The 13361-nt window shown below is 36.1% G+C and overlaps 1 protein-coding gene across 4 annotated transcripts in view; it reads right to left on the bottom strand.

Moving 5' to 3' along the window:
• Positions 1-13361, bottom strand: part of LOC143231906 (semaphorin-2A-like) — a 103231-nt gene that overhangs the window by 48837 nt on the left and 41033 nt on the right. For 3 of the 4 annotated variants that reach the window (XM_076466718.1, XM_076466719.1, XM_076466720.1), the window contains exon 3: positions 8076-8163. In XM_076466718.1, coding sequence (XP_076322833.1) covers positions 8076-8163 — 88 coding nt within the window. Of the gene's footprint in view, positions 1-8075; positions 8164-11057; positions 11241-13361 lie in introns of those variants that run through there. The other variant, XM_076466716.1, reaches the window with a different exon arrangement.

Below are 13361 nucleotides of genomic sequence, written 5' to 3' on the forward strand. Positions count from 1 at the left end.
CATTCGAACCCTGTAATATATATATAGGATAATGTTAGGAAATAATGTTATCAAATATACTCAAGCAAAGAAACATTTCAATACAATTTCTAGACACTGTGTACTGAAAACCACGCCACCTGGTGCATAGTTTCCGAAATCATAAAGCCGTACTGTTTCACCAAATTACTACGTGATTTGATTGGAAAAAAATTCTCTGAAATGGAAACTTAATAAGCCTTTCTATATCCGGCTGTGATCATGTTCGTTTGTTCAATTCAATGAGAACCAAAAATTTATCTATGTGAAAGTTCACCGTGACCAAACAACAAATATCTGTTTCTGAAGAAGAAATCTGTTACATCAATATTTGCTCTTACTAACGAGAAACATGGCAGCCAGTGTTAAAGAGCTGTGAATGGTAGACGTCATTACAGGTTTTTTATTGTTGTTGTTTTGTTCACTACTTCAATGCTGATAATATAACGAGAAACATGGCAGATAGTGTTAAAGAACTGTGAATGGTAGACGTCATTACAGGTTTTTTATTGTTGTTGTTTTGTTCACTACTTCAATGCTGATAATATAACGAGAAACATGGCAGCCAGTGTTAGAGCTGTGAATGGTAGACGTCATTACAGGTTTTTTATTGTTGTTGTTTTGTTCACTACTTCAATGCTGATAATATAACGAGAAACATGGCAGTCAGTGTTAAAGAACTGTGAATGGTAGACGTCATTACAGGTTTTTTATTGTTGTTGTTCTTTTGTTCACTACTTCAATGCTGATAATATAACGAGAAACATGGCAGTCAGTGTTAAAGAGCTGTGAATGGTAGACGTCATTACAGGTTTTTTATTGTTGTTGTTGTTGTTGTTTTGTTCACTACTTCAATGCTGATAATATAACGAGAAACATGGCAGTCAGTGTTAAAGAACTGTGAATGGTAGACGTCATTACAGGTTTTTTATTGTTGTTGTTGTTGTTGTTTTGTTCACTACTTCAATGCTGATAATATAACGAGAAACATGGCAGCCAGTGTTAAAGAGCTGTGAATGGTAGACGTCATTACAGGTTTTTTATTGTTGTTGTTTTGTTCACTACTTCAATGCTGATAATATAACGAGAAACATGGCAGCCAGTGTTAAAGAGCTGTGAATGGTAGACGTCATTACAGGTTTTTTATTGTTGTTGTTTTGTTCACTATTTTAATGCTGATAATATAACGAGAAACATGGCAGCTAGTGTTAAAGAACTGTAAATGGTAGACGTCATTACAGGTTTTTTATTGTTGTTGTTGTTGTTTTGTTCACTACTTCAATGCTGATAATATAACGAGAAACATGGCAGCCAGTGTTAAAGAGCTGTGAATGGTAGACGTCATTACAGGTTTTTTATTGTTGTTGTTTTGTTCACTACTTCAATGCTGATAAACACAAGGAATTTCGAACATGCGCACCACCTATTTATTTATCCACTTATATCAGAAATTACAACATCGGAACATATTAGCTCACTTACAAAGAGTAAATACCGGTATACCAAAATTAAATATACAGCATGCTATAATTACACTTCTCAGTCTAAAAAAACCAATGTTTCACTTTCGGTTATGATTTCTTTGCTTTCGCTATACGTCTCAGATATGAATAGTTTAAAAATAAAACACCAGTAAGGCTCAGGTCATCTCTCTCTCGTTTGGGTATTTGTATGACCAGGATGGTGAGATGCGCTTGACCTCTTCCTCCTTCCTTAGCTTTACTTTATCTCGACTGTTTAGTGCATGGATAAATATTACGAGGGCCGGTGTAACCCGCACTTACTCAGACCCGTATCAGGGCAATATCCATGTACCATTCACCAATACATTTGATGCGAATATAACAACATTTCTCTGTAAAGTTCCATAATATGTCGCACTTTCACTAGAAGGAATTTACAAAGAAATATTTATATAAATTACCCTTTCAATGTTTTTGTTTTTTTTTGAATTTCGCACAAAGCTACTCGAGGGCTATCTGTGCTAGCCATCCCTAACTAAGCAGTGTAAGACTAGAGGGAAGGCAGCTAGTCATCACCACCCACCACCAACGCTTGGACTACTCTTTTACCAACGAATAGTGGGATTGACCGTCACATTATAACGCCCCCACGGCTGAAAGGGCGAGCATGTTTGGCGCGACCGGGATGCGAACCCGCGACCCTCAGATTACGAGTCGCACGCCTTAACACGCTTGGCCATGCCGGGCCATCTTTCAATGTTTATTAGCGAGTTCCTCACTAATGTGATGTCTAGTTTGTAGGTGGCTGGTTTTAAATTACATATTTATTCTTTTTAATTAATGTATAAGTTAACATGGAAGAGGTGTTTAGGACTATCTTCATCATGTCAGCAGTATCTGTCAAGTTCGTACTAGTTCGTTTTCCCTCCAGTTTTTATCAAAGTCATTTATTGTGTTATTGACAAGAGTGTGTCTGCTATTATTAGTAGGTTTGAATATTTGTGCATTAACTTTGATGAGGTAGATCTCGGTACTTTAAATGTCGTCGTGAGTGGTGTTATTTTGTATTATCTGTAGTTTGGTTACATTAATCCATGTTGGAGCTGCACAGTCGATCACAGGTCTTAAGTAGTTTTTATATTTTTAGAATATTGTCAGCTGATGCTCCACTGTTTTTTTTCTCCAGTTAAACTCCTATCACAGGTTGTTCTTCGCTAGACTTTAGTTTTAATATTACTTATATGGCTCATCCATGTTAGTTTTGAATCATAAGTTAATCCTAAAAATTTTGCGGGTGTGGCAGTCTGAAGGAGTATTTCATTCATATAAATCTCTGGTTGTACTTTTTTATGGTTCGTTAACTTTGTAAAAATTATTAGTTGGGTTTTTGCTGTGTTTATTTTGATTCTATATTTTTGACAATATTCGCATATTCTGTGTAATTGTGGTTGTATATTTGTGGCTGCTATTGCTGGTGTTGGGGCACTTTTCCAGACTGCTACATCGTCGGCGAACTGTGATGAATATCCATGATTAGGATCCTTCGATGGCATATTGTTTACATACATTATGAAGAGTATAGGGCTAAACACCCCTCCTTGAAAAACTCTGAAAAGATTCCCTCAACGTTCACTCTACATTTCCTGTTTTCCATTAAGTTCGAGAGACAGGGAATAGTTCCTCGCAGTAGTCCCATTTCATTCACACGGAACTGAAGACCATCATGTCATACAGAATGCTTTCTCAATGCATTCTCTTTTATTGAAGCTGTCTACTGTTCTTTCAGTTAGTCTAACTGAGTGATCCGTTGTTTCTCTAAATGTTCGGAACCCGTTTTATTCTTCAGGTAATTCTGATGCTATCTCCAGGAATGTGGAGAATCTATTACTGATTATAGGTTCAAGAATTTTGCCTACACAGCTGGTCAGGCTGATTGGTCGGTAACTGTTTGGTTTATTGGCTGGCTTTCCCTCTTTGTGGAACATAAGTATATTTGCGTACTTGGGAGAAACTGGGATGTAACCCAAGTGACAAATTATAGATTGCTGATAGGTGGTCAAGTTATTTCGAAGTGCCTTTTTTAATGAGGATGGCTTGTATGCCATCATCTCATGGGGATTTGTTTTATGTATTTTTTACTGCTTGTTTAAGTTCTTGTGTTGTGATGTTTTTGGTTAGCAATATGTTATTGTAGTCGTTTGTGGTATTTGTGTTTCTGTTGTTTATGTTAACTGGGAAGAATGGTTTGTGTAGTTCTGAGTTACTTGTTATTTGAATGTTTACTTTGTTGTAATAATAACTGTTCATGTCTGAGTCGTTACGTGTTTTGAAAATGTTCTCTAGTTGTTTGCTTGAAGGCTTCGGCTTTTCCTTTCTTTGTGTGCGCTGTGGTGTTATAGTCTTTTTAGGTGTGACCAAAAGTTCTTAAGTCTGTTTTTTCATTTAGTTGGGAGCAGAAATTATCCCATTTTTCTTGTTTTAACAATTTAATTTGAATGTAATTGTAATTTCTGATTGGTTTTTGGTTGTATACTGAACGCTGTTTGGTAACAAGCTGTTTAGTTATTTTTGGGATTCTGACCAATGGCCCGGCATGGCCAAGCGTGTTAAAGCGTTCGACTCTCAATCCGAGGGTCGCGGGTTCGAATCCGGTCGCACCAAACATGCTCGCCCTCCCAGTCGTGAGGACATTATAATGTACGATCAATCCCACTATTCGTTGGTAAAAGAGTAGCCCAAGAGTTGGCGGTGGGTGGTGATTACTAGCTGCCTTCCATCTAGTTTTACACTGCTAAATTACGGACGGCTAGCGCAGATAGCCCTCGAACAGCTTTGCGCGAAATTCAAAAAACAAACAAAACAAACTTTGGCCAATTTGCTTATTTATAATAAAATTTATCTTGTTTGTAAGTTATATTCTTATGGTGAACGATATCGAAGACACACCATATTGGCAGATGATCGCTAGGGAGATTTTTTCTGGCATTAAATTTCACTATCTTTTCACTTATGTCAACGATTTGAAGCCTAAGTCTGGTATACCAATGGTATCTGCGGCATACTTAGTATGCGTTGGTGTATCATTATTTAGTAGAGCTACGTTATTTTCATCTGTAAATTGTAATTTGTGTCTTCAATTTGCACTTGTGGATCCACATTCAAAGTTCGTATGTTTGCTGTTTAGATCACTTCTTACTATTGTATTTTGGTTATGGGAAAATATGTTGTAAAGTAAGTTTGTATCTATATGTTTAATCGGTGAACAATATATACTCTTCAAAAAAATATATATGTAATAACGTTACAAGCTCAGAGTATGTGATGTTACACGTGTTAAGGCACTGATTGTCAGACCAAAATAACAATAAAAGTTGTGCACTTTGAAAACGGAGGAAAACAACGGATTTTTCGCCAAAACGCATCCGTGTCCAATAAATTTGTTTGAGAGATCTGCATGTTCTGCAAGTGCAACATGTGCAAAATCCCTATAAAAGTGACGGGTTCTCGGTTTCCATAGCTCAGTGTTGAGCCACCGACACGCAATACAACTACGCCAAGACTGACTGAAGCACAACGCCATTGGTTGCTTGGAAGCAAGCGAATCTCTATCAGATGTTGCCAGAGCTGTGAATGTCCACCCAAGCACCATCACAAGGCTATGGAATCGTCACCAACAACATGGATCAACTCGTAACCGTCCACGATCTGGCAGATATCGTGTGACCACGCCTGCACAAGATCGCTACATCCGGTTACGTCACCTTCGGGATAGGACCACCACTGCGACGTCTACTGCCTCAACCATACCAGGGCTGCGTAGGATTTCCGATAAGACCGTACGCAACCGTCGACGAGATTCTTAGGCCCCATCATGGTGAACATCAATGACGTTTTTTCAACATGACAACGCCCGTCCTCACACAGCCCGACTCACCACTGTCTTCTTGAGACACCACAACATCAACGTTTTTCCCTGGCCCTCCAGATCACCTGATTAAAACCCCATCGAACATCTTTGGGACGAGTTGGAACGACGTCTGCGACGGCGACAACCTCAACCGCAGACTCTACCTCAGCTTGCAGCAGCTTTGCAGGCTGAGTGGACAGCCATTCCACAGGATGTGATTCGTCATCTCATCGCTTCCATGGGCAGGAGATGCCAAGCAGTTATTGATGCTCACGGGGGGCATACTCGTTATTGACGTTGAGTGACGTTAAACTTCAACTAGTGAGCGTGGACTTCGCCTTTGCAGACTTTGGATGTTCAGCAGTGAATGTGCAAAGTTTCACACATGTCATACAGAACTACCCGGAATAAACTTGTTAACAATTTATCTCAAATTTTGCCTTTTGCGTTTCTTTTTTTGAAGAGTATATTTCTGCTATTGTAACATCTGAGCGATTATTTAGCAGGATATCAACTATCGTATTTTCGTTATTACTACTCATTTTTATTTCTGTAACTGATAGGTTAGTTTTGTATAACAACATAATTTTCTGTTTATGTTTATGTCCTTGTTTAATCTATCTTTCCTGATGATTGTATAGTTGTGCATCTTAAACCTGTTGTTGTTATATGAAACACACACACACAACAAGTGTCTAAAATTAAGGCCTGGGCCAAATGATTATGCTAAAAAGCTATCAAAATCTTTTACTAAATTATTAGTGTTTAAAATAACGCTACACGTTCAGTTCTGACGAACTCTAATCATTCCAGAATACATTATTGTTGAGTGATTAAGTTCGTTCACACATGCTGACGGGTGTCGTGTTTCCCGCCGAGATATTCAACGGTTTATTTTACCCGACCAGATGAAAGCCTAAACACAAATATCAACAAAGAAATATGTCATATTAAATAACAGAATTTAAATTTCGACCTACCAGTTTTCAACCTTGGTCCTAAGTAAGTAGTAATAAAAAAAAAAGATAAACTCTCATTACGTCTTACGAAATCAGGGGAATTCTGTTTTTCAATGTTGTACTTGGCTTTCTAGAGAAGTACAGCTAAGGTCTTGGTTGTTGTTTCCAACACAAGACGTAGAATCCGAAGCTACACACCTGATTAATTTCGTCTCTGTTTCAAAAAATCCTTCACGAAAAAATCATAAATAATTTTACATGAAATTACCTACAGCATATAGAGGTCTCTGTGCGCTCAATGTCATCAAACATTCATACATTTATTTTGAAATAAGAAGAAAATATAAAATCGTGTTTCAGAATCTTTTTCTGCTTCTACTGTGTTAAAGCCTCAAGTGAAGTTCTTCATATCTCACAAGGTACAGTTTTTTGTTGTGTTTTTTAACATACCACTCAAAATAAGCTGTTGTATGAAATATACAAAAACCGTATTCGGATACAAGCATAAAGTTTGGTTTGGTTTGAATTTCGCGCGAAGCTACAAGAGGGCTATCTGCGCTAGTCATCCCCAATTTTGCAATATAAGACTAGAGGGAAGGCAGCTAGTCATCACCACCCACCGCCAACTGTTGGGCTACTCTTTTACCAAATAATAGTGAGATTGATCGTGTCATTATAACGCCCCCACAGCTGAAAGGGCGAGCATGTTTGGTGTTACAGGGATTCGAACCCGCGATTAACATACCATCATCAAACCTATATTTAAGATGTGTGTTTCGTATCAACACAGTAAATTGAAATAAATGTGAAGTCCGGCACACATTCTGGCTTCTCCAGAAACTTATATCAAATTCCTCATAAGTTGCCACTAAGTTCGACCAGATAAGAGGAATTCCATCGCTTATCAATAATCCTGGACAAGGGCAAATCGAAAGGAAGGCTAGGCTTCTTGAAGTGATTTAAAATCCTCCAAAAGTCCCTTGTAATTAGTTAAAAATAAACAAAGAATAGTTCGAAGAGTGTTTTGATAAAATATTTATACAGTAAACTTTCTGTTGAATGTATACGTACTCTTGCTCCATTGTTGAAAGTCGCGAACTATTACAATTGAAATTTATATTGCTCAAGTTAATAAATAAGCATATGTTAGAACCTACAAATTAAGTTCTTTCTTTAGTCACAGAAACCACTTTTCTGCTACGAAACAGTGAAAGAAGAGCAGGACCATGATAGATCAAAGACAGAGTATGTATCACAATTAGTATAAACGAACCAAGTCACAAGAATTATTAGAGGTAAAAACCAAAAGAATGATACGAAAGTGCGACATGGACAACATATATGAAGAGAGAAAGCTGCCACTGACAAACTGATTAATCGATTCGGTTCAATATGAAAACCTTTTCATACCACTGCTTACTATCCGGAAGAGTGGGTGAAAAAACAACAACAATGGATTGAAAGATTCTCTTTGTTAGTAATTTAGCACACAGCTATAGAATCATATATCCGTGCTCTGCCCATCCTGTGTATAAAAACCTGATTTATAGCGTTGTGAAGGCCGAAAGAAGCCATATTCGTAATTTAATGTTGTTCAATACGTTCAAAATGTAACAACTTTTGGCACACAAACACTGATGAAATATAAAAGATGATTATTTTATACCTTGACTTTGTAATCTAGTATTTGCTTCCCCGTATTTTCAAACAGACAAGTCGCATACTTACATAGCTCCAACGTATAATACCTCTCTCTTCTGGTCCAAATAGAATGGCTTGTAATACAGTTCACCGCAGCTAAACTCCTGGACATGCTCTAAAAACAAAATAAAACACTTGTAGTTAAAAAAAATAATTCACCTTTATTAAAATTTTGAATTTCTCATTAACAGTTTGTATCTTTAAGAAGATAGAAATGTTATCAATAGTTTGTTTTAAAACAAATTCCCAGTCAGTTGTATATATAAAAACGGCTGGTATGGATAGAGAAAGTACTATATAGAGGAGCGAACAACGTCGCGACTTTCTTCGGTCATCGTCAAGTTCACGAAGAAAGAAAGGGTTACTGACCGATAGCTGATCACATGTTTGAAGAAGGTCGAAACGTTGTTCGCTCCTCTACATAGTGTTTTCTCTACCCATACCAGCCGTTTCTATATATAATTTTCTCTACAAGTGGGTTTTCTCGTCATCACGAAATTCACAGTCAACAGCAAGGCCTGTCTCAGAGAAATAGGTAAGCCTAGGTTATCGTTTACGTCAGCAATACTAATTAGGAATACAGTTTCAAATACTCATAAGTATCGTTATTAAATATATAGAAAAAATACGTAAAACATATCCTACAACCCCTGGTTATGCTTAAACATCTCTTCTTCAACATAACATACTTAAGTACATTCCAAACACCCTTGTTTAACATTGAAGAACACCCTTAATAATTGTTTAACATTAGAGAGAAGACCCCTTCTTCTCTGACTACTTCTGGTTGGTTTATGTTCCACCCACTAAACTATACATAGGTATATGAGCTCAAAGCCAGACCTTGTCACCCAAATACCTATAAACTCTCTTAAAGTTGTTCCTTCCAACACACCTAAAAACAGTTTTCAGTACATGTTCTGTAGTTGGGAGGTTATCTTCGCTAATAAGTTAAGTAAAACCACACACAACAACTCGACTTTGAACGTCATTTCTTCTTCGAACTGTATTTCGGGTATCGCTCAATTATAGAATACATACTCGTGTCTGTATCACTGAATTAATTAAAAATAATAATAAAAAATAAACTTGAAATCTTTGAAATTATGCAGCATTTGATTTGTTTCACTGTGTATGTATGAAGAGAAAAAAATCAAAATATTTTATTCATTGTTTTGACAGACAGATAGACAGGTTTCATTAGAGAAAAGAAAGAAGGTAAGAAGACGAAAGAGAAACCGGTTGGACAGCTGCTAGGAGAGAGACAACAACCTCGTTATAGGCTTAGTGAATCATTCGCAGGACCACACACACGCGTTATCAACAAGCCCTACTCAACAAAAACCCTCTATAATTTAAGCCATGAATGTAAGAAAATGATACAATGGCAATCGTAGCTGGTCAAGTTTGTCCAGTTTTTCTTAAGATGATGCTATATAATGACATACCTGAATTTCGCGTGAATTCAGCCATCTCCAGCTCGTTGGGTAAATGAAAAATCCTTTAGACCGAAATATATTCAAACGTTTTCCCAAAACGAACACTGAAAGAGCTGCCTTTTAACCATTAAATATTTCAAACTCACTGAAAAGAACATTCCGTAAACAAAGTCGTTCATTTGATTAACTTGTCTTAAGCCCTTAGAGTAGAGACGTGCGTCAATTACCAATGAATTAGACGTTTGAATATTGAGTATTTCGAACCTTAGAAACATGATGAAAAATTTATATCGGGTTTTAAGAAATAGTTCAAATTCTGAAGTATTAATATGCTTCAATACGGACGAGTTTTATTTTGGTGGACTGTACTATGATACATCAGATTTACGTAACATTTAAGGTTATTGTTTTAAATAGCATTCAGATAACTACGCTTGTTTAAAACATAACATTTATGGTCAAACAAAGAACCTGTTGGTCCATCTAGGTTGTCCCATCCACTAAACTACACGTATATATTAATTCAAAGCCAGCCCTTATCACCTTAATACGTTTTCAAACCTACCATTTAAAATTATCTTAAGTTTACTTCTTCCAACACATCTAAAGACAAACCATTCCAAAGGCCGTCTCAACTGAAGATGGCTTCCATCCTGTCAAAATTCACACGTGTCCCCTAGTGCGACCATTTTCATCATTAAATAGGAAAACTTAATGATAATGTCTTGATACTATCAACTCCCTTAATAACCTGATTCATCTCAATCAGACCTCTTCTGACTTCTCAAGAGAAAATAATCTTAGAGATCTTGACCTCACCTCATATTATAACCTTTCCATCTCAGGTATCATCCTATTGTTCTCCTTCTGAACACGTTCCAATAATTCAGCGTCATTCATAAGGTAAGTAGCGCAAAACTTAACAAAATACTCTAAATCGGGCCCAGCTAATAACTTGTACAATAACTATTGAGACTTGTATTCCGTATTTCTGTACATGAAACCTAAGTTCCTGGTCTACAAATACATTTTTTCTAGGTTTTAAAGTCTATATTAAGGAGTTTCTGAAATGATACACAAAAGGATTAACTGTTGTTATTTTTAAAATTCAGTACGTCCAAGATCGGAGTTACACGTTTAAAGCAGAATGCTCAGTTTGATTGACTCTCACAAGATGCTATTCATCCACATATTAAACAGCTATGAAAAGACAATTACGTGGTAAAAACAGTGCAAGTTATACTTGAGCTTTAACATTAAAGCTTTTTCAATAAGGTTACGAAACGTCAAAATCATATTTAACATATTTTATTACTGTAGTTATTAACATATATTAACACACACACATTAAACCGGCTCTTTCTTGTAACATTTACAATCTCAATAGATAATTTATCAGTCTAAACTTAATGTTTGTTTTCAAACGTTTTCCATAAACTATCCATATACTCGTTAGCTTTATTTATTAACAAATTCACCTAATTTTAAGTATTAGATATGAGAGGCCTTACGAAGCCGCCAAAGCTTTCTATACTGTTTCTGCAGTCCAAAGATTAATAACAAAACCTACTCTTATGGTGACGTGCGAAACACTCTCTGCACGATTTAAATGTACCCGGCCAGTTCTCAGGTCTTCTGGTCCGACTGACGTAGCCCAAACCAATAGCATGACATACCAATAACACAGCATAAAGTCGAGCTGCAGCCATATTAAAATATTAAAGTAACAATGAACAGGAAGTACTGGTACACGACTACGAATTAATAATTATAAATATTTAAACGTGGGGAAAACTAGGCGATCAGTTCGGAAAGTGACAAATTTTGTTCACATCAAGACACTGAAATATAAGTTAAGCCTCCGAGGAAAACACCAGAATAATCTACAGCTTCATACGAAGTGTCACCAATGTTCATATAACTACAGGCTATTAATTAGTAATACGGAACTTCCAGAGTAACGAGCAGGTAGGTCTCCTAGAAGTAAATTGATAACCTGGTTTGGGAATAGCACGAGAGCTGGCGGGCTCACGGAAAGTGTGTGACGGTGGCAAAACAAATCACATTATTACATTTCAAATGCATAGAATAATAAAGGTGGAAAAAATATCCCAACAAACACGCAGAGAAAGCTTCAGGGTCTATCAACAGCTCTCTAACCAAAGCCATTTCTAAACACGCAGAGAAAGCTTCAGGGTCTATCTACAGCTCTCTAACAACCAAAGCCATTTCTTCTTTTTCTTCCCCCTGTAGTGCAAGTGGTTTCAAGTATATACTAATTTCTTTCTGTCGTACAACCAATAGGAACTGTAAAGGATGTGACGTCAAAAATCAATATGAAAAAAATGTTCAGTAGAATGAGATTTAGAAATACAAAGTGGAAGTGCTATAAGCTAGTATACTTTATTTAACCAACAGTCACATGTTACACAAAATTTATCTTTTAATGCTGATACTACGAATAAGAGATATAAAAGTTTATTTACGTTAAATCTCTTCCACATTTTATTTCTTTTGAGTTGTAAAGGTTCACGAATTATCACAATCGCCACAAAATGGTCAAATTTCAGATTCTGTTTTTCAAACTGTGCATTTTATAGCTATAGGTTATAACAGTAAAAACGTATTTTATAACTTCACAAATAATTTTATTTAGAAATATACTGATGTTCAAAGTGCTCGACAGTATAAACGGATTGAAGGATATAAACATATAGTGGTTTGGTTTATGAATAGTGAAATGACATAAACATGGATCTCTTTCACACTTGAATCGTGTTTATACGTTAGCGAATTCAAATTTTTCAAAGATTATTAAAGTTTCGCTGGCTTTAAATTACAATATTTTCCCACGTGTACCTTAGTCATCCATTGGCTTCAAAATACTGTTCACTATTACAAATTAAATTTATTGTGTTTTTTGTTTTAACAATGAAACATAATATAAGACGTTCTGCCTCACTCCTACGTTGGTAACAAATGTAAATACACAGATTATGTGACATGTATCTATATCATACTTGTTTCATATTTTAATTACCAGCAGACATCTGCAAAATATCTGAGGTTAAATTTGTGTTTATATTGCAAAAGTATTTCTTTAAATACAGGATTTTTACAAAAATGAAAACGAACTCTAATCGGAACAACAGAAATCTCATAAGTCCACATCTTAGGCCTAACATTAGTTAAGCCTTTAACTAAATACGGCCTATATTCGATAAAGAGATAAATTAACGTTATAATATCTATATGTTTTTGCTTTAACTTAGTTAGGGCTAAACCTAACCGTAATTAATACTATCAATAAATAGACTCATACTGTTATTTTACGAACTAAGATTATATCCTTTGAAAAACTTTGATGAGTTTTTTTAAAAATATGTTAAGGTACACGTGCATCTTAAAAACAAACAAAAACTAAGTATTATTATAAGTTACCGAAGATAAGAGGTCAAACTAGCACCTAACCCTTCCAGGTATTGAAAGACTTAAATCCCGATGAGATGATAATTATAATCGATTGGCCTTGAAGAATGTAATAGGAACAGTGAAACAAACGTTGTCAGTACGGCTGGTAAAGGTATTAACACTGTTACCAAAATAATACAGAGGACAGCGTTTCGACCTTCTTAGGTCATCTTCAGGTTAACAGAGAGAGTTTCCAACTGACCGTTACCAGGCACATGACTTAGGGACAAGAGTATAAACTGGTACGAGACTATAGAGGGCGTAAGTTATCTTGCAGGGTTCAATGGTTGGAACTTCTGTAAAGAAGTAACTTTGTATCAAAAACCCCAACCCATTGATACACATCCCCAGCAACCAGTTAGTAACCCTTATAGAATTCATTACCACCAAAACTAACTTTATG

This window comes from Tachypleus tridentatus, chromosome 11 (genome assembly GCF_004210375.1).
Source record: "Tachypleus tridentatus isolate NWPU-2018 chromosome 11, ASM421037v1, whole genome shotgun sequence".
NCBI classification, from domain to species: Eukaryota; Metazoa; Arthropoda; class Merostomata; order Xiphosura; family Limulidae; genus Tachypleus; species Tachypleus tridentatus.